This window comes from Camelina sativa, chromosome 15, assembly GCF_030686135.1.
Source record: "Camelina sativa cultivar CO46 ecotype springtype chromosome 15, ASM3068613v1".
Lineage (NCBI taxonomy): Eukaryota > Viridiplantae > Streptophyta > Magnoliopsida > Brassicales > Brassicaceae > Camelina > Camelina sativa.
Genome location: NC_141894.1, coordinates 30,625,885 through 30,652,624, shown reverse-complemented (window position 1 = coordinate 30,652,624; position 26,740 = coordinate 30,625,885). Strand labels below are relative to the sequence as shown.

The 26,740-nt window shown below is 35.3% G+C and overlaps 3 protein-coding genes across 8 annotated transcripts; all 3 read left to right on the top strand.

The window, feature by feature from the left end:
- The first annotated feature begins 626 nt into the window (after positions 1-626).
- Positions 627-7,199, top strand: LOC104767144 (U-box domain-containing protein 34-like). Of its 2 annotated transcripts, none has more exons than XM_087488923.1 (11): positions 627-1,041; positions 3,006-3,235; positions 3,717-3,844; positions 3,936-4,057; positions 4,145-4,266; positions 4,353-4,466; positions 4,858-5,132; positions 5,214-5,315; positions 5,405-5,833; positions 5,936-6,685; positions 6,790-7,199. In XM_087488923.1, exons 2-11 carry the CDS (start codon positions 3,019-3,021, stop codon positions 7,000-7,002), a joined length of 2,472 nt encoding a protein of 823 aa, XP_087345049.1. In that variant the 5' UTR covers positions 627-1,041; positions 3,006-3,018; the 3' UTR covers positions 7,003-7,199. The 2 variants fall into 2 exon arrangements, with proteins under 2 accessions (XP_087345049.1, XP_087345048.1); XM_087488922.1 differs by having other exon boundaries at positions 651-1,041; positions 3,009-3,235.
- Positions 7,200-7,803: 604 nt separating this feature from the next.
- LOC104767145 (uncharacterized) lies at positions 7,804-12,374 on the top strand. 5 transcript variants are annotated; one of them, XM_087488927.1, is made up of 15 exons: positions 7,804-8,179; positions 8,378-8,552; positions 8,634-8,717; positions 8,832-9,073; positions 9,156-9,399; positions 9,557-9,636; positions 9,770-9,854; positions 10,034-10,106; positions 10,253-10,366; positions 10,445-10,492; positions 10,591-10,675; positions 10,767-10,817; positions 10,954-11,086; positions 11,172-11,275; positions 11,457-12,374. In XM_087488927.1, the coding sequence occupies exons 1-9, from the start codon at positions 8,007-8,009 to the stop codon at positions 10,294-10,296; spliced, it is 1,200 nt and encodes a 399-aa protein (XP_087345053.1). In that variant the 5' UTR covers positions 7,804-8,006; the 3' UTR covers positions 10,297-10,366; positions 10,445-10,492; positions 10,591-10,675; positions 10,767-10,817; positions 10,954-11,086; positions 11,172-11,275; positions 11,457-12,374. The 5 variants fall into 5 exon arrangements, with proteins under 5 accessions (XP_087345053.1, XP_087345052.1, XP_087345051.1 ...); XM_087488926.1 differs by having other exon boundaries at positions 10,034-10,171; XM_087488925.1 differs by having other exon boundaries at positions 10,034-10,171; positions 11,172-11,336.
- A 5,957-nt stretch (positions 12,375-18,331) lies between these two features.
- On the top strand, positions 18,332-26,676 carry LOC104748928 (uncharacterized). The gene is made up of 16 exons (XM_087488247.1): positions 18,332-18,753; positions 19,139-19,241; positions 19,793-20,312; positions 20,393-20,630; positions 21,157-21,449; positions 22,060-22,242; positions 22,399-23,157; positions 23,262-23,359; positions 23,452-23,511; positions 23,593-23,681; positions 24,100-24,567; positions 24,648-24,722; positions 24,896-24,966; positions 25,064-25,121; positions 25,232-25,454; positions 25,546-26,676. The coding sequence occupies exons 3-16, from the start codon at positions 19,915-19,917 to the stop codon at positions 26,166-26,168; spliced, it is 3,636 nt and encodes a 1,211-aa protein (XP_087344373.1). The 5' UTR covers positions 18,332-18,753; positions 19,139-19,241; positions 19,793-19,914; the 3' UTR covers positions 26,169-26,676.
- The last annotated feature ends 64 nt before the right edge of the window (positions 26,677-26,740 follow it).

Here is a 26,740-nt window from a genome sequence, read left to right as displayed (position 1 = left end):
CACACTGGATTCATTAGCCTGCCAATGAGAGTCATTGAGAACTGCTGGATCCTCTAAGCCAGGACCGAATTGGATATTGATACAGTGTCAGTACGAACCAGGGAACCTTTGTTTTTGCTAAAAGCCAACTGAGCCATAACTCGCAGAAGAGAGAAGTGTTGTGATCTGAAAGAAGTGAGACAAACTAGAAAGAGCGAATACCAAAAGCAGAGAGAGATGATCCGAAACGAAACTCCAACCCCCGCATATATACCACAACACCAACCACTATCCCAAAAAATAAGTCAAATCTGGTCGAAGATATTCTCACCACACACCCAATCAAACCCGATTGTATCATCAATGCCTCCACAAGTCTGTGAAGGAAACTTACCAACAATAAATCCTGAAGACTATCGAAAAGCAATATCAACCAAATCCACCATTTGATCCATGATAAGGAAATCGTGAAATTAGTCACCAACCGGATCAGAATTAAAACCCCTGAATCACACCGAATCAAACCAAACAATATCCGATCAGAAGCTAAGATCATAATTCCACCACACAGCAAATCCGACAAGATTGGAGAAATAACAACCACAAAGACCAAATATTCCTCATAGAACCCCGACCCTAACAATAAAGAACCAAACCTGCCCAAATCAAGTGAATGCGATCCACACCAATCCCACTCAAACCGGACATAGTCATAGACTCTTAAAAGCGAATCCTTAGAACCTGTGATTACAGTCGCCGGCATTAACCCCCGCAGATCTCCACCCGAAACCAAATCCTAATCCACGATCTCAGAATTTCGAGTCCACCAGAGCAAGACATAGAGATCCGGGGACCCAAGGAAATCCGCATACCAACCATGATCCGTATCCAGCAAAACCAATCTTTGACCAGAGAGAATCAGATTTCCGATCTGATCCCCATCAATCGAAACATACAGAGGACGAAGGAGAACCGCTCCTCTTCCCCCAATCACGCCCAAATCGAACATTCAAATCGAAAACCTAATCGCCATCGAAATCGCCGACAGAGAGTTTTACTAAGGTAAGTTATTTTACTAGCAAATATTATTTCATGGATCCGATTAATAACACAAAGTTGTACTACAAATATTTTAGCTGTAAGCTTGAACGACAAATTGTTATAGAATAATATAAAACTATAAAAAATAGTGATATATGAAAGTTATAAAAAAAGCTAAAAATAATATTTTTTATTAACGTTTTTGATATCGTTTTTGTGATTAATAACTGTTAAAATGATATATGCAGTGATACAAAATTATCAATCAAAACCCACATACAGTCAAACCTCTCTATAAATTAATAAGGTCGGGACCACCAATTTATGAAAAAAATTTTATTTTCATAGTTTTGAGCATTCTTCGTTAAAAGTAAGATACTTTTGTTATAATTCACATTTTTATATTATTTTTTTAACTTATAATTTTGGCTATCGTAATATAGAATGATAAATTAATGTTTAGAAGTTCAGAGTATAGAATAAATTGCTGTTTCTATTCTCATGATAAAGTCCAAGAAAATATTACAGTATCTTTAGAACCAAATATACGTAAAGAAACAACTATCGCGTCTAGGATGCGCCACAATTTTTGGATACAATTTGAAAAACAACAGAAAAAGTTATTGATGCAATGAAAATGATTATAGATGAGCTCCAATAAGAATGTAAATTCAAGAATAGACAAACAAAATAGAATCATATTTCACTAAATTATATATATATATATATATATATATATTTAGTTTGTAACTTTATATTATTATTAATTTATGATATTTATGGAACTATATTTTTACATAGAATTTCAAAAAAAAAATATTATCTTATTATTTTATCGAATTGTGTTATTTTTTACACTATCCCAATTCGAAATCAGAAAAATTATTAAATTTATAGCAAGTGCTAATTTATAGAAGTTATACTGTAAATATATTTTGAGCTTATTATCAACAACAAACTTCATACGAGTTCGAGTTCAGATAGTAATAAACTACTAGCTAGATTTATGTGTCCCTGTTCAGTGGTTATAGGATCAAATTCAGATTTTGTTCACATTGGTGGAAGAAATACACGTCATACAACTGACAGACTATTGAAATCTCTACCTAGCTAAAACCCTCCAAATACCATGTAGATAGATTGATAGAACTAGAAGAAGACTTCGTATAATAAAACTCCATAGTAATAATAATTAACTAATTGGCCGTCCAGAAAATTTCGAATTTAAAAGTATTAGGTAGAGTATTTAAACTCTTGGAGGCCATCATCATCCCATCGATTACTTCCTCTGTTTGCCAAAATATTTCAAAATTAATAATATATTCAGGACTGCAAGATCCATGATTATAATTACCAAAAAATTCAAATCTTTTTTTTGTTCTTAAAGTCAATAGACAAATTAATATATCCAACCCTATGACTCTACTTTGTATTTGTTTTATTAAACAAAAAAGGGAGATACCAATCCTTGATTCCGATCAGTAAGATTATTATTAGCACAGGACTACAATTACCTTTTGTAACACAGTATATATTTTGCGGTCAAATTAAGTGATACTAAATGTATGATTGGTAAGAGTTGTGAATTTGTTAGTAGTGTTCAAATCATTTATTTTCCAATCAAATTGTAAAAGCTATAAATGCGTCCATCTAAAACTCAGATCCCGTAGAGTCATAGTTTTTGCTATTTTAAAACGTATCTTAGGATTGTAGTTATTGATTAAAACAAATCACAGCAAAAATTAGACCAAAAGACCAATCATTGTTCGGCTACTAATCAAATATATATATATATATATATATATATATATATATATATATATATATATATATATATTTTTTGTTTACCAAAGAAAAAAACATCTAATACTTGGTCCTAAACTACCCACATATATATAGCTATCAATACAATATAATCGTGATCAGAGAGATACCCATCTCTACAACTGAATTATTATTCTTTGGTTACTTGTGGCCTACGTAAGTAGAAGTGATTAGATGGTGGTGATGCTGACGCAAGAAATGAGTGGTGGTCAAAAGGCGAAAGAGGGTCAGTTGTTTGTGGCGGTGGCCGTGAAGGGTTTGATCGGAGACAAATTTGGCGGCGCAGGAAGTCGCCGTGCCGTACGGTGGGCCCTCGATAATCTTTCACCTAAGGCTGATAGGTTCGTGTTGGTTCACGTCATCCCCACAATTACTTCTATTCCTACCCCTTGTAAGTATCTCTCTCAATCTAACACAATTTCACATTTTTGATGTTTTGTTTTTCATAAACTAATGTAAAAGTGAAGGAAACCAAAAGACAAAAGAAAATAATTGAAACCTCATTTTACACCAAGTAAAACAGAATTTCTTCATGATGTAACCAAAAATATCTTTCTTGTTTTCCGAATGTTAATAAAACATTTTCGATTACATTTTTATATAACCAAAAAGACAAGAAAACAAAAAAGAAGCAAAATGTTATTTATTTTGTTTCTTTCACATGTTGGTCGAAAATTAGAATTAAATTCATATAATGGATTTATAATTAATTAGTTATTTTATCTTACTTTTTCAATAAGGTAAAAACTAAAAAGCGATCGGTTAATAAGAAAAATTTTTATTCGATTATAAGTGTAGTTGTGGTAGCGGATTGATGAATATTTAACAATTTTAAGAGAAATGTTTACAAGAATGGCGGTTTATTGTTGCAGCCGGAGAGAGATTACCGGTGGAGGAAGTGGAGGAGAGAGTGGTGGAAATGTATGTGAGGGATGTGAAAAAAGAATTTGAAACGGTCTTTGTACCCTTCTTGAAAATGTGTAAGGCTAGTAGTACCAAGGTTGGTTCATTTCTATTTTAACTCCAAAATTTATATACACCTAAGGGAATTTTCAGGGTCAAACTGTTCCCTGAATTAGTATAACCTTCAGTGTCAGGTAGAGACTCTATTGCTAGAGTACGACGATCCTGCCAAAGCACTTCTCAGATTCACATCCAAATCAGGAGTTAACAGTTTGGTTATGGGATCGTTCTCTTCAAACATATTCACACGGTAAAATTTACATAGCTCGGCTAGGTTTAAATTCTTCTCAATCCACTCGGTTATAAACACTAACCGGCTGTGTTTTCTCCGGTGTAGGAGATCAAAAGGTTCAGGAGTACCATTGGCTGTCTTAAAATACGTACCAGAAACATGTGAAGTTTACATTGTGTGTAAAGACAGAATCACTACAAAATCTATGGATACATTAATTATCGGAGGTAAAATAAGTAGGATTTTTTGTTTTCTCTCTGTTTTCGTTTTCCATAAAACTTGTCTTTAATCGTGTTACCCTTTTAATAATCAGAGCCGTGCACAAGTCCGTCCTCAGCCGTGACGTCCCATGACTTCCTGAGAAACTGGGCGGCTAGTTACCACACTCTACGGTCTCAAACGTTATCCGATCCTCGACAATCCACAGGTAAAGTATACAAATAGACGTAGTAGTTTCATAGGAAATGTCCCCATTATAATTGCAATGTTAAGTCGTCTAATATATAGTAGTAAATATTCAGGTATGTACATTCTTAAAAGGAACCAATTTTGACTTAAACCTATGATTTGAAAAAATATTTAACTAGTTTCATAATCTTTATAACTCTGAATTGAAATTTATTATTTGAAGGATTTTGCTACCAACATGGATCAATCGATTGGGGATTCATATTATAAAATACATGAATGATAAATGCATATAATATAAACCTTTGATGTATATGAAGATGATTAACAACCATTATATTTTTTTAAAAAAATATGATTTCCATGCATGGCGCCGGCTGAGGTTTTCTCTTTCTTTTTGGGTGTTGAAGAGGCAGGCACGAGGAGGTCAGCATCAGCCAAAGAGCTGAAGTTAGATGCATTAAGCCTCCTTAATAATAGACCACAAATGTCTCCAAGTAGTAAGGCGTCTAGTGCAACAATATTTCAAAAGATTGTAAGGCGGCGTGGAGGATCCGATATACCGCAGCTAAATTACTCAGATTTTGATGAGACTTGTATGGAACCCCAATCGAATCTTGAGAAAAACGTTAGCAAACAGCAAAGCTCAGATTCGCCATCCGCAACATCTAGAAAATCAAAGAAGGTTACATTACTAACATGTTGTGGTGCAATTGATTTAGATTAGTAAAGAATGAACAATAAAAGAGTTTGAATAATTTGACAGGTTGAGATTGAAGCAGAGGTCGAGCGTTTGAAGAAGGAGTTACAAAGTACAGTCGGTAAATATAAACAAGCTTGTGAAGAGCTTTACTCCACACAAAACAAGGTATATATATTACCCGTCTCTCTTTGAATCAAAAGTCATTTTACTTTCTTGTTCCCCAAGTAAATTATTTGTTTTGGTGTTTCTACTAGGTTCAAATGCTTTCCACTGAATGTTCAAAAGGCGCAAGACGAGTGACCAGTGCTGTGGAGAAAGAAGAATTGCAGAGGAAAACAGCAACGCTGGAGAAAGAGCGGCACATGAAGGCGGTGAAAGAGGTAGAAGCCGCGAAAGCGTTGCTTGCAAGAGAGTTTTGTCAGCGACAGATCGCGGAGGTGAATGCTTTAAAGACTTACTTGGAGAAGAAGAAAGTGATCGATCAGCTTTTAGGAACCGATCACCGGTACAGGAAATACACAATAGATGAGATCGTAACAGCCACCGAGGGATTCTCACCGGAAAAAGTGATTGGAGAAGGAGGATACGGCAAAGTTTACCGTTGTAGTCTTGATAGCACTCCAGCAGCTGTTAAGGTTGTCCGGCTAGATACACCGGAGAAGAAACAGGAGTTCTTGAAGGAGGTAATTAATGACCATTACTTCTAAACTATATGTCTGGTTTCGGTTAAGATTTTGATTTGATCCGGTTGATTTATTTTCCGATTTGGCGTCACTACTCTATAGGTTGAGGTTCTAAGCCAACTCCGACATCCACACGTGGTTCTTCTCCTCGGAGCTTGTCCGGAGAATGGTTGTTTGGTTTACGAGTATTTGGAGAATGGTAGCCTCGAGGAATATATATTTCACAGGAATAATAAACCTCCTTTGCCTTGGTTTATCCGGTTTAGGGTTATTTTCGAGGTAGCTTGCGGTTTAGCCTTCTTGCACAGCTCTAAACCGCAACCAATTGTTCACCGCGACTTAAAACCGGGGAATATCTTGTTAAACCGGAACTACGTGAGCAAAATTGCTGACGTGGGATTAGCCAAGCTGGTTACGGACGTTGCACCGGATAATGTCACGATGTACCGACACTCGGTTCTTGCTGGTACATTGCATTACATTGATCCGGAGTACCATCGAACCGGAACGATTAGACCAAAATCGGATCTTTACGCGTTTGGCATAACCATTCTTCAGCTGTTGACGGCTCGTCAGCCGGGGGGGCTTGTTCCAGCGGTCGAAAACGCGGTAAAGAAAGGAACGTTAACCGAAATGCTAGATAAATCGGTTACCGATTGGCCTTTGGCAGAAACCGAAGAGTTGGCTCGGATTGGTTTAAAATGTGCGGAATTTCGATGCCGAGATAGACCGGATCTTAAATCGGAAGTTATACCGGCTTTGAAACGGCTTGTGGAGACGGCCAATTCGAAAACAAAGAAAGAAGGAAGCAATTTACGAGCACCTAGTCATTACTTCTGTCCAATCTTACGGGTAAGGAAAAGCTCACCTGGTTTGGTACACGATTTCAATAACCGGAATTTGAAGCAATGTTTGATTTTTGAAGTATGTTTTTGTTTTTTTTTTAATATATACAGGAGATAATGCAGGAGCCAGAGATAGCAGCAGATGGATTCACGTACGAGAAGCAAGCGATCTTAGCGTGGCTCGAGAAACATAACATTTCACCAGTGACTCGACAAAAGCTCGACCACTTCAAGCTCACACCAAACCATACACTCCGGTCTGCGATTCACGATTGGAAATCAAGATTCCGGTTTTCTAATGACATTGTCAATATAACTGGCTAATTTCTCTCGTTGGAGATTTTCTGTAAAAAATTTTAGTTGAATTTGCAGTAAATATTCTCATATGCATGTAAACATATGGTTTGTAAATTGTAGTTTTATGCGATAAGACCAAAAAAGAGAGTTTTGTGGTTTGGATCATGGTTGTAAATCCACAAAAATGGAAAATTTAGTTTGTTGAAGTATTGTTTGGTTTTTTACTACATGTGAAGATATGTTTTTTCATAATATATACTGTATTTTTTTTAAAAACAAAGATGTTTTCATCATCTTTTCTCACGAACCATGAACCTCCATGTCATTGATACACTAGCCTAAAATAAGTTCGAACAACACAAAGATACAAACATACAAACAAACATTATTTTGAAACATAACCATTCCACTTCCATATGAAACATGCATATAAATTCACAAAATAATGTTTTTCTATAATTTTGGTATATATAATTGTTTATTAAATTTATATAAAATGAATTTAGACAAATATAAAATTTACAATAATGTCTCATTTTCTAATAACTATTTATTAGATATTTGTTTTAGTATAAATTAAATTGTTGATAAAAAGTGTAATTAAATTAGTTATACTATTAAAATGATAATTAAAAAGGGTTAATTATAAATGTAATGTAGTATTGTAATGTAGTTTTGATTTAACCCACTTATAGTACTCCACCTGTCGGGTCTTGATTTGTTGATTTTTATATTTTTTTAATTTTTAATCTTTCTTTTTTTCCTAAAAATAGCAAAAATAGTAAAAACAAAATTTCCAGGTAATAATTTCTGATTCCTTTTTTCTCTGAATTGCAAAATCCAAACTTGTAAATTTGCCATTTGATCGATGGAGAAGAAGAGACTTGTTTTCGTTCTCGCAATCATATTGTTCTCACAATTGACCGAGAGAGGACGAGAGATTTAGAGAGAGCCCAAAAGAATTGTTTTTTTTTTTTTTTTTCTTCTTTTCTTTTCTTTTCTTGGGAGAGAAACCACACAAAAAGAAAAAAATGGAGAATCAAGACGAGGAGGTGGTGGTGAATGTGACGGCGGAGGCTGAGGAGAATTTTGAGGATGAAGGGTTGGTTTCAAATTCGACATTGGAGAAAGTTGCTGCAGCCAAGAAGTATATTGAAGACCATTACAATAAGCGCATGAGACATATTCAACAACGTAGAGAAAGGTTAATGTTTGGTGTAATTTGTTTGCATATCATCATCTGTTTGTTTGTTGATATTCCTGTGAGAAGAAAAAGTTATGTGCTGCATTCAATGGTGTTGGTTTAGGAGCTGTAATGGTTTTGATCCAGAGATGTGTATATACAACTGTTTCTTCCACAGTATCAATGGAAGTTGTTTTGTTTTCTTTTGATTTTTTTCAGGCGTTTGGTGCTAGAACAAAAGATAGCATCTTTAGATGTATCAGAAAAGGAACAGCTCGAGCTGCTGGAGGATTTGCAGAGGAAAGAGACAGAGTATACTAGATTAATGAGGAACAGGCTTTGTGTTGATGATTTCGATCTTCTCAGTATTATTGGTAGAGGAGCTTTCGGTGAGGTTAGTCTTTTTGGATTTACCAACTTTGAACATTCGGTGTTATTCAGTTTTAAGTATTTGTAAATGTGGTATCCTTCTTAGGTAAGACTATGCCGTGAGAAAAAGACAGGCAACATTTATGCCATGAAGAAGCTGAAGAAGTCTGAAATGCTTAGTAGAGGGCAAGTGAGTCAGTCTTACAATTGTCTCATTCTTTCTCTTTATTTTACATTTATGCATTAAAAGAATTGGGCTTTAAGTCTAGGATATCCTTTTGGTTGATTGTTCTAAATACTGTAGGTTGAACATGTTAGAGCAGAAAGGAACTTGCTAGCAGAAGTTGCTAGTGACTGTATTGTGAAGCTTTATTATTCGTTCCAAGATCCAGAATATTTGTACCTTATCATGGAGTATCTGTCTGGTGGTGACGTGATGACTTTGCTTATGAGGGAAGAGACTTTGACTGAAACCGTGGCTCGGTTTTACATTGCCCAAAGTGTTTTGGCTATTGAGTCGATACATAAGCATAATTATGTTCACAGGTTAGTCTACTTCTTACTGGTCTAATTATGCTGAATGCAGCGTTATATTGTGTGTATTTACATTGAGGTAGATCTTTTGCAGGGATATAAAACCAGACAATCTTCTGTTGGACAAGTATGGTCATATGAAGCTATCAGATTTTGGTCTTTGTAAGCCTCTCGATTGTAGAAATATTTCGGCTATGAACGTAAATGAACCTTTGAATGATGAGAATATAAATGAATCAATCGATGGTGATGAGAACTGCCCAATAGGACGTCGTGGAAGGCGTTGGAAGAGCCCTTTGGAACAGCTGCAGCATTGGCAGATAAATCGTAGAAAATTGGTATAGTATTAACCTCTGTTTCATGCCTTTTTTTTTTTTACAGTCTTTTATTCATATCACATCTGAGGTATGCGTTAAAATTTCTCCGTTGGGGGTATGCTTTTAAATGTTCGTTTGGGGTTTATGTCGAAATCCTCTGGCTTTTGTGTTGAAACAGGCATATTCTACGGTAGGTACGCCAGATTATATTGCACCTGAAGTGTTGCTGAAGAAGGGATACGGTGTAGAATGTGACTGGTGGGTCACCGAACATGTCCTATAGATTTATTCTCCATATGACTCTTCCTCCATGATTTTTTATGTCAGTTGGGTTATTCTACGTTAACATAACCTATATCTCATCGACTCATATGCATTCATTTGAGTGCAGGTGGTCTTTGGGGGCCATTATGTATGAGATGCTCGTTGGTTATCCACCATTTTACTCAGATGACTCCGTAACAACATGTAGAAAGGTCATTTTGTTGCTAAATTTACAGTGCTTTCCACTTTGCTCTTACATCATTTTGAACTTGCTTGTTGATGCTAAGATGAGAGTTTAAGATGGTCGAAGCTTTCAATGTTGGCTCTGTTTCTCTTAGGATCGTCACACCTTCTTTTCTCTCTAATATAAATTGACATTTGATGGATTTAGATTGTGAGCTGGAGAAATCATTTAATATTCCCCGAGGAGGCAAGGTTGACACCTGAAGCAAGAGATCTCATTTGTAGGTTGCTTTGTGATTCTGAGCATAGGCTTGGTTCTCATGGAGCCGGAGCCGAACAAATTAAAGTATGTATAATATAGTAACAAAGACTGTTCAGTCTTCTCTCTTTCTGTTACATCCTTTTTGACAAAGCAATACACATTTAGGCTCATCCTTGGTTCAAAGACGTCGAATGGGACAAACTCTATGAGATGGATGCAGCTTTTAAGCCAGTGGTCAATGGAGAACTTGATACCCAGAATTTTATGAAATTCGATGAGGTAAAAATCTGCCATCTCAAGGATTAAAAAGTTCCTATGCTCTTTCTCAGTGATATCATATCCTGATTCTTTCCTTAGGTCGATTGTCCAAAACCAGCAAGAACAGGATCTGGACCGTCATGGAAGGTACTACAATTCTCAGTAAAATCTTATCACGTTTCACAGATACTGAGGATCTTGCTCCGTACTTATCGATCTAACGAACCTGTGCTTGTTGCTTGTAGGTGAGCATAACCCCTCAAAATATTAATTTCGTGGGCTATACATACAGAAACTTTGATGCTGTCCGTGGTTCTCGCCATTCTTTAGGTGCAACAACTGTTTGTTTTTTCATTACTTTCGCGGATTTGCGTCATTTTAGCTTTACCTTTCTCATAGTTTGGTGGAAATATGAATGTAGATATCAAAGGAGGCATTTCGCCACCACGCTCATCAACTGAGTCTACCCGAAGTAAGTCTTGTTATTATTAACCATTTTAAATGGTCCTCCCGACTCCTCACCTCGGGCTACGTACTAAACCATTACCGAAAACATTATGCTTCGATTTGAACTTTCCGTGCATTATTAATCTGACTACAATACTCAGGTGACTCTGCAATTGATTATGCAAAACTCTCAACCGGTGATGATGGTTCCCAACAATGATTTTCGAATTCTCGAGACACCAAAGCTGCTGATTTCAATCCAGACATCGTTTATTCTAACAAAGCAAATCTTCTGTAACTATTTTTCTTGATGCATTCAACATTTTTTTTCTTTCTTTTTTTTTTTTTTATCAATGTACAGTCATAATCGTGGTTGCAGAGAGAAGAGAAGATGTCGAGAAACCTCTCTGCCTTCTTTTTTCCGCAGCTGTTTCTTTTTTTTTTTGTATTTATTTTGCATCTGCCCAGAGAATCGGCGTTCATGTAATTTTCTTGTACCGTCATTTCCCTAGTAGCAGTTTCCAACCGTTTCTTCCCGCCAGTGGTTGTTGCTACTTAAGTTTTTATTATTATTAGCAACATCCAAAAAAAACACTTTTTGTATTAGCATATTGACCTTCTTCTTCTTTAATGTTTTTTTTTTTTTTTTTTTTTTCTTTGGTAGGAAACAGGGAGACAAAGAACCTCCCTGTATTTTATTCAACAACTATAAAATGAATTACAAACGGGTCTGTCTGGGAAACGTAGTTCCTCTAACATCCTCCTCAACAATGGAGTCCACAATAGGCGGACTAGACTCAAAACTGTGAAAACCTAGCGGCAAAGTAAACGCATAGGAAGCTAGCCCATCTGCAAGACGGTTCGCCTCTCTATACACATATAAAATTTGGACTGTCTAGTCCCGACGAAGTAAGCCATGGCATAAGAATACCAGGAAAGATAGGGGATGCGTCCCGCTAATCCCCGCGGTTAAGAAGTCAACCACTACCTTAGAATCCACTTCCACCTCCAAGTCCCAAAGCTGCTTCTCCCATGCAAAGTGAAGGCCATAATATACCCCCCACAGTTCCGCTAGAGTAGCCGAGCAGATGCCAATGTTCAGTGCAAAACCACCACACCACCGACCCGTATGATCCCTCACCACACCTGCTGCTGTAGCCAGGCCAAGATTACCGTGTGAAGCACCATCCGTATTGATCTTGAACCGTCCGACAGCCGGAGTCCGCCAGGAGATCATTTGCTCAACCCGTGACCTCCTGACCTCTATCGGATAATGCGTTTGATGTGCTTGACTAACCTCTTTTGCCAATTCCTTGACAAACTTTATTCGATCTCTGCATTTTCCAATCATACCAAAAACATTACCACACCGCCACTTCCATCCCCACCATAGTCCCATGGCAAACAAGGTGGACCAAGAGCATCCCTCTTTTTTTTTTTGTCTACGCTCTTATTATCCAAGATATCGGATTCATTTCTCTTACTTTTTTTTTATTTTTGGTTACGAGGGTTTTTTTTACTTCTTTACAAACAAGATTTAAGAATTCTCTTTATAAACAACCACATTTGTTTTTCTGTACAATTTGTTTGTTTGAATACTATAGTTATAGTTGTTTAGGATTTCGGCTGTAAAAATTTGTCTATACCTGTAGAATTTAGGCAGTAGGATTAAGTGAAAGCATGATTGGTAAATACAATTGTGACTATTATAATATGAAAACATGTGGTAAGTATTATGTGTATATTGTAGATTTGTATTTTTTTTGTCTATATTGATAAATAAAAAAATATAAACACTAAAACATGTAAACACACCATCTTAAACTTAATTTTTATTTTGACATAACAAATAAAATCATCTTTGAGTTTTTGACATAACAATAAATTAATGTTCACATTTACCTATTAGTATTCCATAAATTCATTGCAATCTCATCGCAAAATCCCTCCATATATTGCCTCGAACGAGTCATGTTCCAATGCCTTGATTTAAGATTTGATTTTTTTGAACATCGATATACTGATTAATTGATAACTAAATTACAATAGTTTGAATGTAAAACCTTTGTAATTGAAACTGGTACAAGAATTTAGCTATGAAATATTAGCATTGGAGACTTTGATAGATAATTTGTTGGTTTATTTTGTTGTCTTCCAATCCAACAAAATTGAACTTCATCAAATCTTGATTTCCACCATTGTATATATTGTACCCAGTTGTGAATCGCAAAGTTTCATCATTCACCAATTGTGTTGCATCTCTTGAATTAATTCTTGGCATTCTCACTTTCAAGAGCTGATTGATCACTTTGTGGCATATCCTTAACTTGTTCTCATACTTGCCCCTTTGTCATCTCTGTATATCAAACCTTATGGAAGATAAAGACTACTCCAAAATTCAGACATTTCATTTGAAAAAAGTAGTCTAAAATTCTTCACACATAGAGAAAAACTTAAGAAGAAAACATGTTCTCAATCATTCTATTTGCAAGTGTTGTTGTCAAGCTAAGGTTTTATAATCAAATAACTTATAAGTTTTAAGCTTAGGTTTCTTATCAATTTGTTTTTAAATAAAACTTAAGCAAAAAAATATCTATCAATTTTCCTCAGCCTAAAATTTATGGTTGTAGCTTTTAATCATCCAAGACATAAGATGGTGGCAGTCAAGATTCCATTCTGTTCAGTTTGTTTTTACTAAGCGATGTTGTAATATAGTAGACACCTATTAGCAAAATATGGATGTCTTAATTGTACCTTTTATTTTGAATGTTTTAGACCACCTGTTTGGCTAATTCATCAAATGTATGTTACTTTATTAATTCATCAATATAATTCACTTTTCGACGAAAAAAAAGGAAAAAAAAAACAGAAGTGTGTAGACTTGAAATCTATATTATGAAAGATGGCCAACTCTCTCCATCTGAGTGACACATCAGCAGTGGAGAGAGTGCCACCTGTCTATCCTCATTAAAAGCAAAGAGACCTATTCATGTATTTTATTCTTTTTTTATATCACAAAAACAGTTTCAATATTTACATAAAAAAATTTAGTGAGGCTTATAACATGTCCCAAGAAAGTAGATGCATCACCAAAAGACAAAAAGGACATCGGGATTGAATCAAAAAGCCACTTTTTACTCTTGGCGTAAACCATGAATCTATGGATATATGGTTTAGGAGTTTCAATTTGTCAATAGTTTGAAGAGTTGCAGCAGTGATAGAGATATTTGTTAATAATGTAGAGAAATTCATGAAAGTTTGTCCCTAAAGTTTTTTTTGAAGAAGATTGGAGTTTTGTTCACTATTATTAAATAAAATTGTAGTTAGTTGGTTTAGCAAAATACAGAGACAAAGAGGAAGAGGTTTCATATTCTAATATTTAGAAGTTGTCAAAAAGAAAATTAAATGAAATTCTTATTAAAAAAAACTTTAGAGTTATATTCAAGAAATTGAAGAGATAACATGAAAGGAAGATGTCTATCTTAATTATATCTATTAAAGAGCTAACCAAGCTGCAATCTTGAAAAATTAAAATGTTAGTATTTCATAGTATATAACTGAAAAGCTAAAAAACTCTTTATTACAAAATATGCATCCTTAGATCAAGCTTTCATTTGGAATATATTTTTAGAAGTTTTAGACAAGAATTGTAGAATGTTTAAGCTCTCAAAACAAAGTTGTTCATGCATGTATCTAATAATTCAATTGCGAAATGAAAAAAACATATTTGAAGTATTAAAAATCAAAGTCAAAATTATATTTTTCAAGATTTCCACAATTAAAAAATAGATAAACTCTACGTCAAAAAAAACAAATTAATAGCAAAATTGTTTAGAAAACGGTAAACCATAAGCCCGCGCATAGTGTGGGTATTCATCTAGTATATATGTAAAGCATAATTGTTGTGGATTTGTAAGACTAAAACCACAACCAATCAAGCTGTTAATGAAGTGTTAGTGTTCTAGAGAAAAAATGTAGGAGTTTTGAATGGTGATCCTCTTTTTAAGTCCTTTCTTCATGAAGGATCTAGGAGATACACAATAACATTGTCAAATATTGTATCTTTATATCATAAAAAATATTTACATATTTATATTTATATAATTTAGGAAATTCTTTCATATGTATTAACATATGTACTTAGGGATGTATTAAAACTAGTATTTTGGAAGATTTGAGTTTTTTTTTTCTTTTAAGTAGTATGTTATTCAACTTGAGATTTTAGATTCTCTTATCAAACACCATGTTATTGAACTTGAATTTTATGTAAAGTCTCTTTGTAAACTCCATTTTATTGAACTTGAGATTTCATATTGATTTTAACATTCTCTATTTTTAAGTTACATATTCATGCTTTTCTATCATCACTCTTCAATCGTTTGTGAAAATCATATTTATCTCCAAATGAGAACACATATGCATCATGACATCATCCGCCATCACCTTGAATTCATTTCTGAACTTGAAGAAGCATTGATCTCAATCCTAGTTGGTTTCTTTGTCGCTCTTGATACATTTTCTTCTTCTTCTGAAATCTAAATTTTCTCTTTATTTCTTTTCCTAAAAATCTCCCAAAATCATCAAAAAAAAGTTAAAAGATAAATAAATAAACAATTCCAAAAAATATCCTAAAAACTCACTCAATCTCTCAAAATCCCAAATTTCCCAAATACCACAATGATCTAACGGTCGATGTTTATAAGCATTCATCTCATTCTTTACCATTTGAGATGAATAGTTGGAAAATTTATTCAACTTAAAAATTTGAAAACTGAACAAATTACAAAGAAAAATTGTTCAGCTCATTTATCCATTATATCGCAGATGAAAAGTTGAATATTGTTAATTAGTTGGTCTCCGTTTTAATCTTTTATTTTTTCTTCTTTTGTGATTGTTCATACCTCAACAGTTTACATCATCATCTTGACTATCATTCTCACATAACATTTTTGTTTTTCTATTTCATTGAGAAAACTTGGTCTCTTTTTTTAATCTTCTCTTCCTTTTTCATTTGCGATTGATCATACCTAAGCATTTTGCATCATCATCTTTCTCAACATTTTTATGTGCTCTTTGTTACTCATCTTCAAACTTTTCTTCTCTAATTCTGTTTTTTGAGTTTTTTCTCCATGGCTATGCTTGGATCTTCATTCTCATTCCTAGAAATTTAGGATTTAACAAGCTTTTCAATGTTGTCTTCAGGGATTTCTCTTTCTCGAGTAACACTTCCTCCATTAAGTATTCCAATGATACCTAGGCTTCTCTTTCTCACAACATCATCAAGTCAAAAAGGAAGATGATGTGAGTGAGGCAGCAACCAAAGAGGTGGATGAAGATGCAAATAAAGAGGTGACTGAGAAATTCGAGAAGCATATCATATGCCTTTGAATAAGTTATAAGTTTCTAATTCTATTTTTCTTTAGTGTTTTCATAAGTCAAGTCTATAATGGACTTCCGAATCAAACCAAAATTCTTATAAGCAAACCAAGTTTTTCTGAAAAAAATAGATTTTTTTTTTTTTGAAAATTGTTATTATCATTTCTTAAGCCATGAAGCTTCTTAATCGTTTTCAATGCTTTATCAAACAAAAATTGTTTATGAGTTTGTCATTGTAAAAATTTTACTCTTTTGATTTTGGTCAAACGTTGGGTACAAATGGTTGTATGTAGGTGAAGAGTTGAAAAAAAAAAAATATATATTCAGCTTTTCATATGCGATATGGTGGATAAATGAGCTGAACAATTGTTCTTTGTAATTTGTTCAGTTTTTCAAAATTTTAGTTGAATAAATTTTCCAACTTATTAATCTCAAATGGTAAAAAATGAGATAAATGCTTATTAACATCGATCGTTAGATCATTGTGGTATTTGGAAAATTTGGGATTTGAGAGATTAATAAGTTTTTAGGATATTTTGTTGGAATTGTTTATTTATTTATTTTCTTAACCTTTTTGATGATTTTAGGAAAAGAAATAAAGAAAATTTAGATTTCAGAAGAAGAAGAAAAATGTATCAAGAGCGACAAAGAAACCAACTAGGATTACGATCAATGCTTTTTCAAGTTCAGAAAATGAATTCAAGGTGATGGCGGATGATGTCATGATGCATATGTGTTCTCATTTGGAGATAAATATGATTTTCACAAACGATTGAAGAATGATTATAGAAAAGCATGAATATGTAACTTAAAAACAGAGAATGTTAAATCAATATGAAATCTCAAGTTCAATAAAATGGAGTTTACGAAGAGACTTTACATAAACTTCAAGTTCAATAACATGGTACCATACTAGTTTGATAAGAGAATTTAAAATCTCAAGTTGAATAACATACTACTTAAAAGAAAAAAAAAACTCAAATCTTCCAAAATACTAGTTTCAATACATCCCTAAGTACATATGTTAATATATATGAAAGAAAATTTCCTAACAACATTTGAGGTAGTATGTTGTTTAACTAAGCAAAAGAGATCTAGTAGATCATAATCCAAATTTCGTAATTAGTAACTAGCGTCAATTAAGTTCAATTCGGTACTTTAAAAGCAGAGACAAAATATAGTGAAATAGTAGTAAATGGGCTTTTATTGGGCTTCAGCCTTTTAGTTGAGGTCTTACCATAAGTCACCCGACTCCACCACATGGTTGAATTGAATCAAATCTCAGGTGTCAACAAAGCAGAGGAGAAAGAAAGCTTTTTTTTGTCTGAAATCGAAGTGCTAATCGGAGGGGAATCTAAGGTTTCAGTAATTATTTGGTTTTCGCTTTGATCCCTTCCTCTCATGGTTGTTGCACAAGGCGCTGCTTTTTCCAATCTGTTGGATGAGTTTAGCTTACTTCGCTCATCATTTCCATCATTTTTGCTTTTGAGGATCCCGCGTACGTCCAATGTACGGGATGATTGTCTGCCCGCTCTTCGAGATTGTTAATTTCTGCATCTACCTTTGTAAATTCTTTCCCTCCAGTTTGGGCAATCAACCTTGGAGTTACCTTCTAATTTAATGTTCGGTTGACAAAAAAAAACACTTAAATCTCTTAAAATCATTAAAAGTACAATCCTCAATAAGAGGGGATTTAAAAGTAGATTTTCAAATCACTCAAGTATATGTTAAATAAATGTATTGATTCTAATTATTTTCAGGAGTAATATTGAAAGAAAAAGAGAAAGAACTGTTCTCAAATGTTTTCTTCTAAATTATTTTTGGTGTTTCTAAATTATTCTTTTAACCATAATTAACTATTTCTTTTCATTCATTCTATTCGAAATTTGAATAATCTGAAATGTAACATATGTCAAGTTGTCAACTATAAAAAACCTAATTCATTATACAATCATTATAGTTAATATTAGTATATTTTGTCCCATTGATAGAATTGTAATACTTGGCAAATCCTCTCTATATTTAAATGATGTAATGAATGAAAATGCTCTAATGAGCTCATAGTCATCTTACCACATGTAATTTAGTACCTTTTTTATCATCATAATTTAAAATAAATTACATCTCATGTTAATAATGATTAGCAAGTCATCAAGACTTAATGAGATATTTTAGATAAAATTTGTAAACAGTACAATATTAGCCAGAGAGGCCCATAGCTTCTACGAGCCGGCTCGTTTTGAATTTTACTAAATTACCCCTAATTTCACCTTGGAGGGGGTATGTATTTCTGAGGGGTTAAACGTGGGTAAGATGGTAATTTCAGTAGTTCTAGTTTCATCGCCGATCAAAAACTAACAACGAACCGAACCGAAGCGCCTTTGGTTTTCGCTTCGATCCCTTCCTCTCATGGCTGTTGCACAAGGCGTTGCTTAATTTCGATTTTGGAGCTTCTTCTTCCCTTTTTTTCTTTGTTGATGAACTCGTGGAAACAATCTTAATCCTCAAAATCTTTGATTTTTGTTATCGGGGATTTGAGTTTTTTTTTTTTGTGTGTGCCCTTTGCCGCGGTTTTTGATTCAGAGGTACGGGCTGTTTCAATCTTTGAACTTTGATCTGGGTTATTAGGGTTTTATTGATAGTATCGAATTGTTGATTACGCTGCTTATTAAGATTTTGCTTAGTTGTTTTATGTTTGATTCAGTTCTCCCCTAGGGTTTCCTGTTTAATACAGGGATTGATAATTCTTAGTTCAATGTTGATTAGTTTTGCTGCTTTTGTGGTAATGAAGTTAGATTATGGTGAAAGTAACAATCTTTGGAGAGGAAGAGGATTAGTTCGTATTTGTAGATAAGCGTGGAAGTTAAATTTGTTTCAAAGTTGGGGGGATGATTTTTTTGTGATTAATAGACAATGCAGATCATTTGTGATGAAGGCAACTAAAGGATTGTGCTTTTCAAATTTCCTCAGGGTTTATTTATTGGATTGGTGAGTTTGGTTGTCTAATTCTGTCCGGTGCTCAACGAAGTGAAACTTGGAGGTGTTTTTCCAACACAGGTCTCCTGGATTCTCTGTAAGTGAAAGGATTGTTTCTGGAAGTGAGTTTAGAATGATTTGAAAATAACATCTCTGTTCTTGCTAGTTTGTTTTCGAATTTTACTGGACGTTTTGCATTTTTTTATATCTCTTAATGCATTCCCTTGGTTTTTTTTAGTTCTTAGGTTGGGGCAGATTAGTTGCAGTATCTTTGAATAATCTTTTTCATTTGAACATGGTTGTGGTAGCTTCTGTCTAAAGATCATAATGAATAACTTTTGCTTACAAACCCAAATTTATGCAATAACTGTCACTGTATGAAGAAACCAGATTAGTCTGAAACCACGTAAAGGGATTCCTGTGTTTGTGTGTAAAGATATTAGAATTTGGTCTTTGTTTTTTCTTTTTATTTTCAAGTGTTGGGCAGTGTAAATCAAATGTTTCACTTCAGGTTCTCGCTTATTTTCATGCTTAAGTTCTACATAAAATATCTTGGGATTTGTTTGTCTTGCAAGTAATTGTACAAATGCCGTTCTCATGGAAAAGACTTATTACACTAATGTATTATTTCCCGTTGTCACATGGCAGGTGCATCTTAAGTCAATTAGTTAAGAGCTGAGAAATCAGCATTTTTATGTGCTACAGCTTGTCATGCTCCACTGTGTGTTTTGTGTTTATTATAAACCATAAGACTTTCTGGAGCTGAGGGAATGTCAGCACCTGGGAAGTTTGATTATTCTTCTGGTGGGCTAGATAGGCCTCTATACAGATCTAACTTTGCCGCACAGATGGAAAGATCTAGTAGCTTTCGCGAGTCCATGGAACATCCCGTCCCGTCTCATCCAAACATGTTGAGGACCACTTCACCAATAGCACAAACCGATGTAACAAATTTCTTTCAGTGTTTGCGTTTTGATCCTAAGGTGGTTGCCGCGGATCATAAATCTATTCGTCAAGGTGACTTTAAGCGGCATGTGAGTATTGCTCTTGGAATACAAGAAGATGAGTCTCCTAGTGGATCTTTGAAAGGGAAATTAATTCCATCTCCTATACCAGAAGAGATTAAAAGATTCAAGGCTGGTCTGCGTGAAAACAATGTGAAGGCCAGGTAGTTTAACTACCACAAGTTCGTTAGTTCTGTTTGAGGTGCTCTTTTGGCTCATTTTTTTCTTTTTTTTGTGGTCACAGGGAGCGCGTAAAAATTTTCAATGAAGCTTCCTCTGTATTTAACAAGTTTTTCCCAAGTGTACATACAAAGAAGAGGTCTCGACCAGAAGGATTTTCTACTGATCGCTTGGTATCAGGACCAGGCCTTGGTAAAATGGGAATTCAGGGTCAGACCCTGGCTGGTGGTTTTGAGCCTGACCAAAAGTTGGACGAACGACCTAAAAGTGGTGTTCCAAATAAACGAACACGTACTTCCATGGTAATTCCTGATTTTTTAAATTACATCCGTTTCTGCATCAGCCGTACGGAGTTGTTATCTTGCTTCATGCCTGAACAAATAAGCTTTATATGCTATAACACAGTCTTTTTGTTTGCAGCAATTCAATTTTGAATTTGTGATAGATTATCGTGGTTGCAATTTGTAGTTTTAAATACGATATAGAAGCTTTGTCATAAAGGCAATTTTTGGTACCAAAAGTAGTATTATATAAATACAATGTCGGATTGCATGCAGTTAAAGTGTTACATCAAGGAATCATATGTTATTGCATTTGTCTTCTTATATCTAATTGGCCCTCAACTATTTTTGCTTATAAGCCTGTTGTATTATCACAATACTGTTGTGGCCTGAATATATTTGATAGTATGAAACTAACTCTTATTTCTTTTTAAGTTTTGATAAAAGTTTATTGAACTTTGCGTCTGATTGTATTTTCAATTCTCAGATAACTAGTAAGTGCGTCACTATAGCTTCAAGGAAACTTAATATCTATATTTTGTTTCAGATGGATGTTCGAAGCAATTCTATTGTTCGACAGTCACCGGCTGTAGACAGAGATAAAGAAATAATGAGGGTAGCAAATAATAATGCAGTTCAGGGTGAAGATCGAACTTCAATTAGTATTGAGGGTTGGGAAAAGTCAAGAATGAAGAAAAAACGCTCATCTATTAATGTGGACTGTCATCCTAACTCAGCGTCAAAAGTGGTTGATGGTTACCGAGACTTGAAGCAGGGCATACAACAGAAATCAACGGGCGACTCCCGGTCGAGATTGAATGGTGACTCAAACATGTTAAGGTATGACCTGTTGTATGTACGTGGTAGATTTTTGTGCAGTTAACATACAAGGTCCAACGCTGATATTTATTAGCCTTGTGTATTGAGTGTCGCCTTGATGTGTGTTTTTAAATTACTTAGCTTACATGTACTTAGCTTGCAAACTTTATTTTGAAGACCTCATAATTGCACTACATTTCTTTTGCTATCCACCTTTTTGAGTTTATCGTCAAATAAAATCAAAACTGGTATGTCACAACATTCTATTGATTGTTCTTCATTTACATGCTTTTATCTGACTTAGTGACCTTATAGAAGTATGTGCTGGATTGATGACTCTTTACGCTCTAAATAACTTATGTATGTTGGAGATGCATGAGTGTGGTTTGTGCTTCCACCATCAGTATCTCCGGTTCATTTTATTTCCACAATTCTACTTGTAATTTTGTTGACTGAAGAATTGACCTGATGATTTCTGTAGATTTTCAAGGGTTCAGAATATGCTGTAGATCCACCATCAGTATTGTTTTGCTTCTTCTTTATTTTCTCGCCTCCTGTCGATCAATTGGATTCTGTCTCCTTTGATGGTTATTCTGTTGGGTAAAATCTCCTGTTTGAATTATTTTTGTAGGCAATCGGCTGGTAATGGAGCTAATGGGTATGGAAGATCTGATAACCTCTCTCAGCAGACGAGCCTGGTTGGGCATTCTCCACTGCCGAGGGTTGATTCTGATCATAACTCTTTGTACAATGAGAAGAGAGAACGCTCCATTGGATCAGATAAAGAAAGGGTGAATCTCAGGGGCGTCAACAAGTATGTATTATAATCATGATGATACTTTTTGAAAATTTCTATCAATTACATGTACTTTGGTCATAAGATTTCAGTTCACCGTATCATCTTGCCGATCGCCACTGTTGTTTCTGCTCATTGTTCAATGTGCTTATTACTCTATTTAATTCATTGAAGGTCAAACATTCATGATGAGTTCAATTCTTCAAGTCTGGTTGCAAATACAAAAACAAATGCTTCAGTTCGTGGGCCTAGGTCAGGATCGGGACTACCACCAAAACTGTCTCCAGGGCTCCATAACACTCCGTCCCCAATTGAATGGGATATCTCTGGCTGTACGAATAAGCCTCCAACATTGTCAGGGGTTACACATCGCAAGCGTATGACATCAAATCGGTCTTCATCACCACCTGTCACTCAGTGGGCCAGTCAAAGACCACAAAAGATATCTCGGGTAGCAAGAAGGACAAATTTAGTGCCCATTGTTTCTAGTAAGGCTGAAGTTCCCTATTCTGATAATATATCAGATGCTGGTTGTAGCGAAACTGGGTTTGGATTGCATAAACGCTCACCAGCTGCTTCACCTCAATTGAAACTAAAAGGTGAAAGCAGCTTCTCCCCAGCAGCCTTATCAGAAAGTGAAGAATCTGGCCCCCCTGAGATCAAGTCTAAAGACAAGGGTAAACAGTCTGATGAGGTTGATGGGAAAGCTGCACAGAATATTCCTAGAGTGTCCATCCCTGCTTTACAATCAAGAAAAAGTAACAAGCCTGCCGCTGGTGAAGAGAATGGGGATGGTGTGAGAAGGCAAGGAAGGACAGGCCGTGGCTTTTCTTCAACTAGGTCTCTTAACCCAATGGGAGTAGATAAACTTAAGAATGTTGGAACAGCGAAACATCTTCGCAGTGCAAGACCTATTTTTGACAAGAGTGAAAGGTAGAGATCATTCTTATCATTCACGTACTCTTAAATTTCTTTCTTGTATGATTGTTGGACTCCATGGTGTTTATCTCATAGATTTCTTTATGAGTTCTGTGCAGTAAGGTGGGTCGTCCACCCACTAGGAAACTATCTGATCGTAAGGCTTACAAACGCCAGAGAGCCACGGCAACAAATGCTCCAACACTAGATTTTCATGGTAAAACAAGTTCAGTTTAATAAGAATTGCTCTTTTGGATGGAATTATTTATTAATTGATTCCTTTATTCATGGATTGGTTACATTTCTTAGTCGGCTCAGATGATGGCCGTGAGGAGCTACTAGCGGCTGTCAACTCAGCTGTAAATTTTGGTAAAATGTTTTTTCCTTGGTCACTCTTATGATGTGTACTCAGTTTTTGTTTCTGGATTAATTATCTTGTTGTTGATGCAGCTCATAATTTTCCCAACTCTTTCTGGAAGCAAATGGACCGCTACTTTTGCTATATATCTGATGATCATATCAATTTCATGAAACAACAGGTGATACCTTTTACTTCATTTTCAGATCTCATAGTGAAGGATTTGAGTTGACAGATATATCTTTGTTGGGTCTCCTGAAGTAATAGTCTAGTTATTTTTCTGTTTTTTTTTTTTTTGGGCACAAGTGTAGTTGGTTAGGAATGTGCTACAGGGAAAATTAGGGTTTGTATTTATAGTTGGACAAGAGTATCAAAAATCTCACTGTGCATTGCTGCCTAGGTATCTATCTGCACCCCCACTTTCGTAAATGTAAAGGGAAAGGAGGAAATCCCAAAGAAGTAGAATAATTGTGTCAAGTGTCTGTTGGAATTGTTTTCATATGTTATTTGATAGCAATATTTGCAATGCTATGGAACTAATCATGTCAACACATTGAAGATAGTCAATAATGTAATGTTTATTAAACCTTTTCTTTCAGGGAGAAATTTCCTCCATGGATCCTCCGCCCGTTTTGACATCCTCTGACTTTGATAGCCGTGTATGTCCTGAGGAATTTGCAACTAGCAGGGTGGATTCCAAGGCTTCTCCACTTTACCAGAGACTGCTATCAGCTTTGATTTCTGAGGACTCGGTGGGTGGAAATGAAGATTTACAAGTTAATGGATTTGGGACCATGCATGATCATGACGATGACTCAGAATTCAGTGTTTTGAATAATATGGAGTTCAATGGGTTTAAGAACAATGAAAGGCTGGAACTTGATGAATCAGAAGATGATGAGTCTGCAATTTTGTTCAAGGGTGTTAATAAGTCAGCCCACCACTGCAATGGCAAATTTCCAGATAATTCACCCATTGACTTCTTAGACATTGAATATGATAAATTGGGGATAGATGAAAAGATATATCTGGAAGCCCGATCGATTGGAATATCCTTGGAACCAATGGTATACAGTCTATCTTAGTTACTTAGAAACCTATTACTGCTATGTAATTTTGGCTCTAACTGAATTTCTTGCGGCTACAGCCTAGTATCTCAAACGTGGAGGATGAAGGGATTGCTGACGAAATTAAAAAGTTGGAGGAGGCTATCTGCAAGGAGGTCTTTATTTATGTTATATTCATTCATATCGTCTCCTTTGAGAGTTATTAAGCACTTAAGAAGCATTCTGATGTTTCTTTAGGATCCCTTGTAATAGGACAAAAGCAATATCCTTGTGTCCCATGTTACTTTCTCTAGACACCGTTTGATGGTCTCTATGTTATTTTTCTTAGGGTTCCAAGAAGAAAAAGATGGTGGATAGGCTATTAAAGCCTGCCATAGAGATGAAAGAACTTCAGGAAAAGTATGAATTTTCCCTTACTCTGCTTTTTAGGGCTATTGTGGATCTGAATTATGATCTGACGGTTTTTCATCTGTATTTTTTTTTTCCTTTTCCATAGGGAGCTTGATCAGATTGGTTATGATAAGCTCATCGAGATGGCATATGAAAAGAGCAAGGTAAACTGAATTTTCTTAAAGTCGGGTCATTTTCATCTTTGTTTTGCATCCTTAGTAATTCCAACTTATTCTGAGTTATTTGTTGATAACTCTATTTCGTTCTTTTACAGGCTAGTCGGCGTCATCACAACGCTGGTGGGAAGAATTCCAATAACAGGATTTCAAAGCAGGCTGCATCGGCTTTTGTTAGAAGGACACTTGAACGATGCCATCAATTCGAAAAGACGGGCAAAAGCTGCTTCAGTGAGCCTGAAATTAAGGATATGTTCATTGCCAGGTTGGCAACAGCCGAAGATACTCTCATGGATAAGGAGTGTAATCCGTCGACTTCAAGTACGATCTATTGTCTGTATAAAAATAAGGAAAGCTCTTTTAAATCCATGTTCTCTCAGCTAATTTGTATCTCTCTTTCTTTCCCTGACAGCACCCATGGGCTCACAGCCAAGCTCTTCTTTGGCACGCACTGGGCAGAACTCGGAGAACTATGCCAGTTATGTTCTACCATCTGAAAATGCTTTATTAGAACAAGCGACGGGAAAAGAAGATACAGCATGGTCCAATAGGGTCAAGAAGAGAGAGTTGCTGCTTGATGATGTTGGTACCGGGACACAACTCTCAAGTAGTATAAAGGGGAAGAGAAGCGACAGGGACAGAGATGGGAAAGGGCAGGCTTCGTCTAGAAGTGGAGGAACCAATAAGATTGGCCGGCCTTCGCTGTCCAATGCTAAGGGTGAAAGAAAAACGAAGGCAAAACCAAAGCAGAAAACAACTCAGATATCTCCATCTGTTAGGGTCCCGGAGCAACCCAAACCATTATTACCAAAACCGAATGAAGCAAACAGCGAGTATAATAACTTGGAGGCACTGGAGGAGACAGAGCCAATTCTAGACTTATCTCAGTTACAAATACCAGATGGCTTGGGAGATTTTGATACGCAACCAGGTGATATTAGTTCATGGTTTAACATGGATGACGAAGAAGATTTCGATATCATGGAGCTTGGAATACCAATGGATGATCTCTCAGGCCTGAACATAAAGTTATGAAGTCACCTCTCCTTCTCTCACTTTATCTATCTGTATAGTCTTTTGTTGGTTTTACTAGTTGACAGCAACAAAAAAATGCATAAGGTAAAAGAAAAATTTTGCTTCCTTGGGCGAATAACCAACGCAGGAAATTGGTTATTTGGATGTTAGCTCCAGAAAATTAGGTCATATAGATTCTTTTCTTCTTCATCATCTTCTTCTTCCTAGGTTTTCTTTTTACCGTCTTCTTATAACTCTAATTTCTCGGGTGAAACTCCGGCGGGTTGATAGTTAACTTCTGGCTGTAAAAAAGCTGTTGTGGCGGAAAGAAAGAAAGGAAAAGAGGAGCGATGATGGTGATGTTGTAGTGATATATATGTATACATATAAATGGAGGCTCTTCTTCTTTGAACTTTTGGGTTTTTTTTTTTTTCTCTTTTTCTTTTTGTAGTTTTAATTACCTCAGGACCGTTACCCATCTCTGTACATACATTTTATGTTCCTTAATAAAATTCGCAAATTCAGATTCTCTCTGTCACAGATCATTGTGTTATACTCTTCTCTTCACCATCATGATATTATGGTTAGAGTGT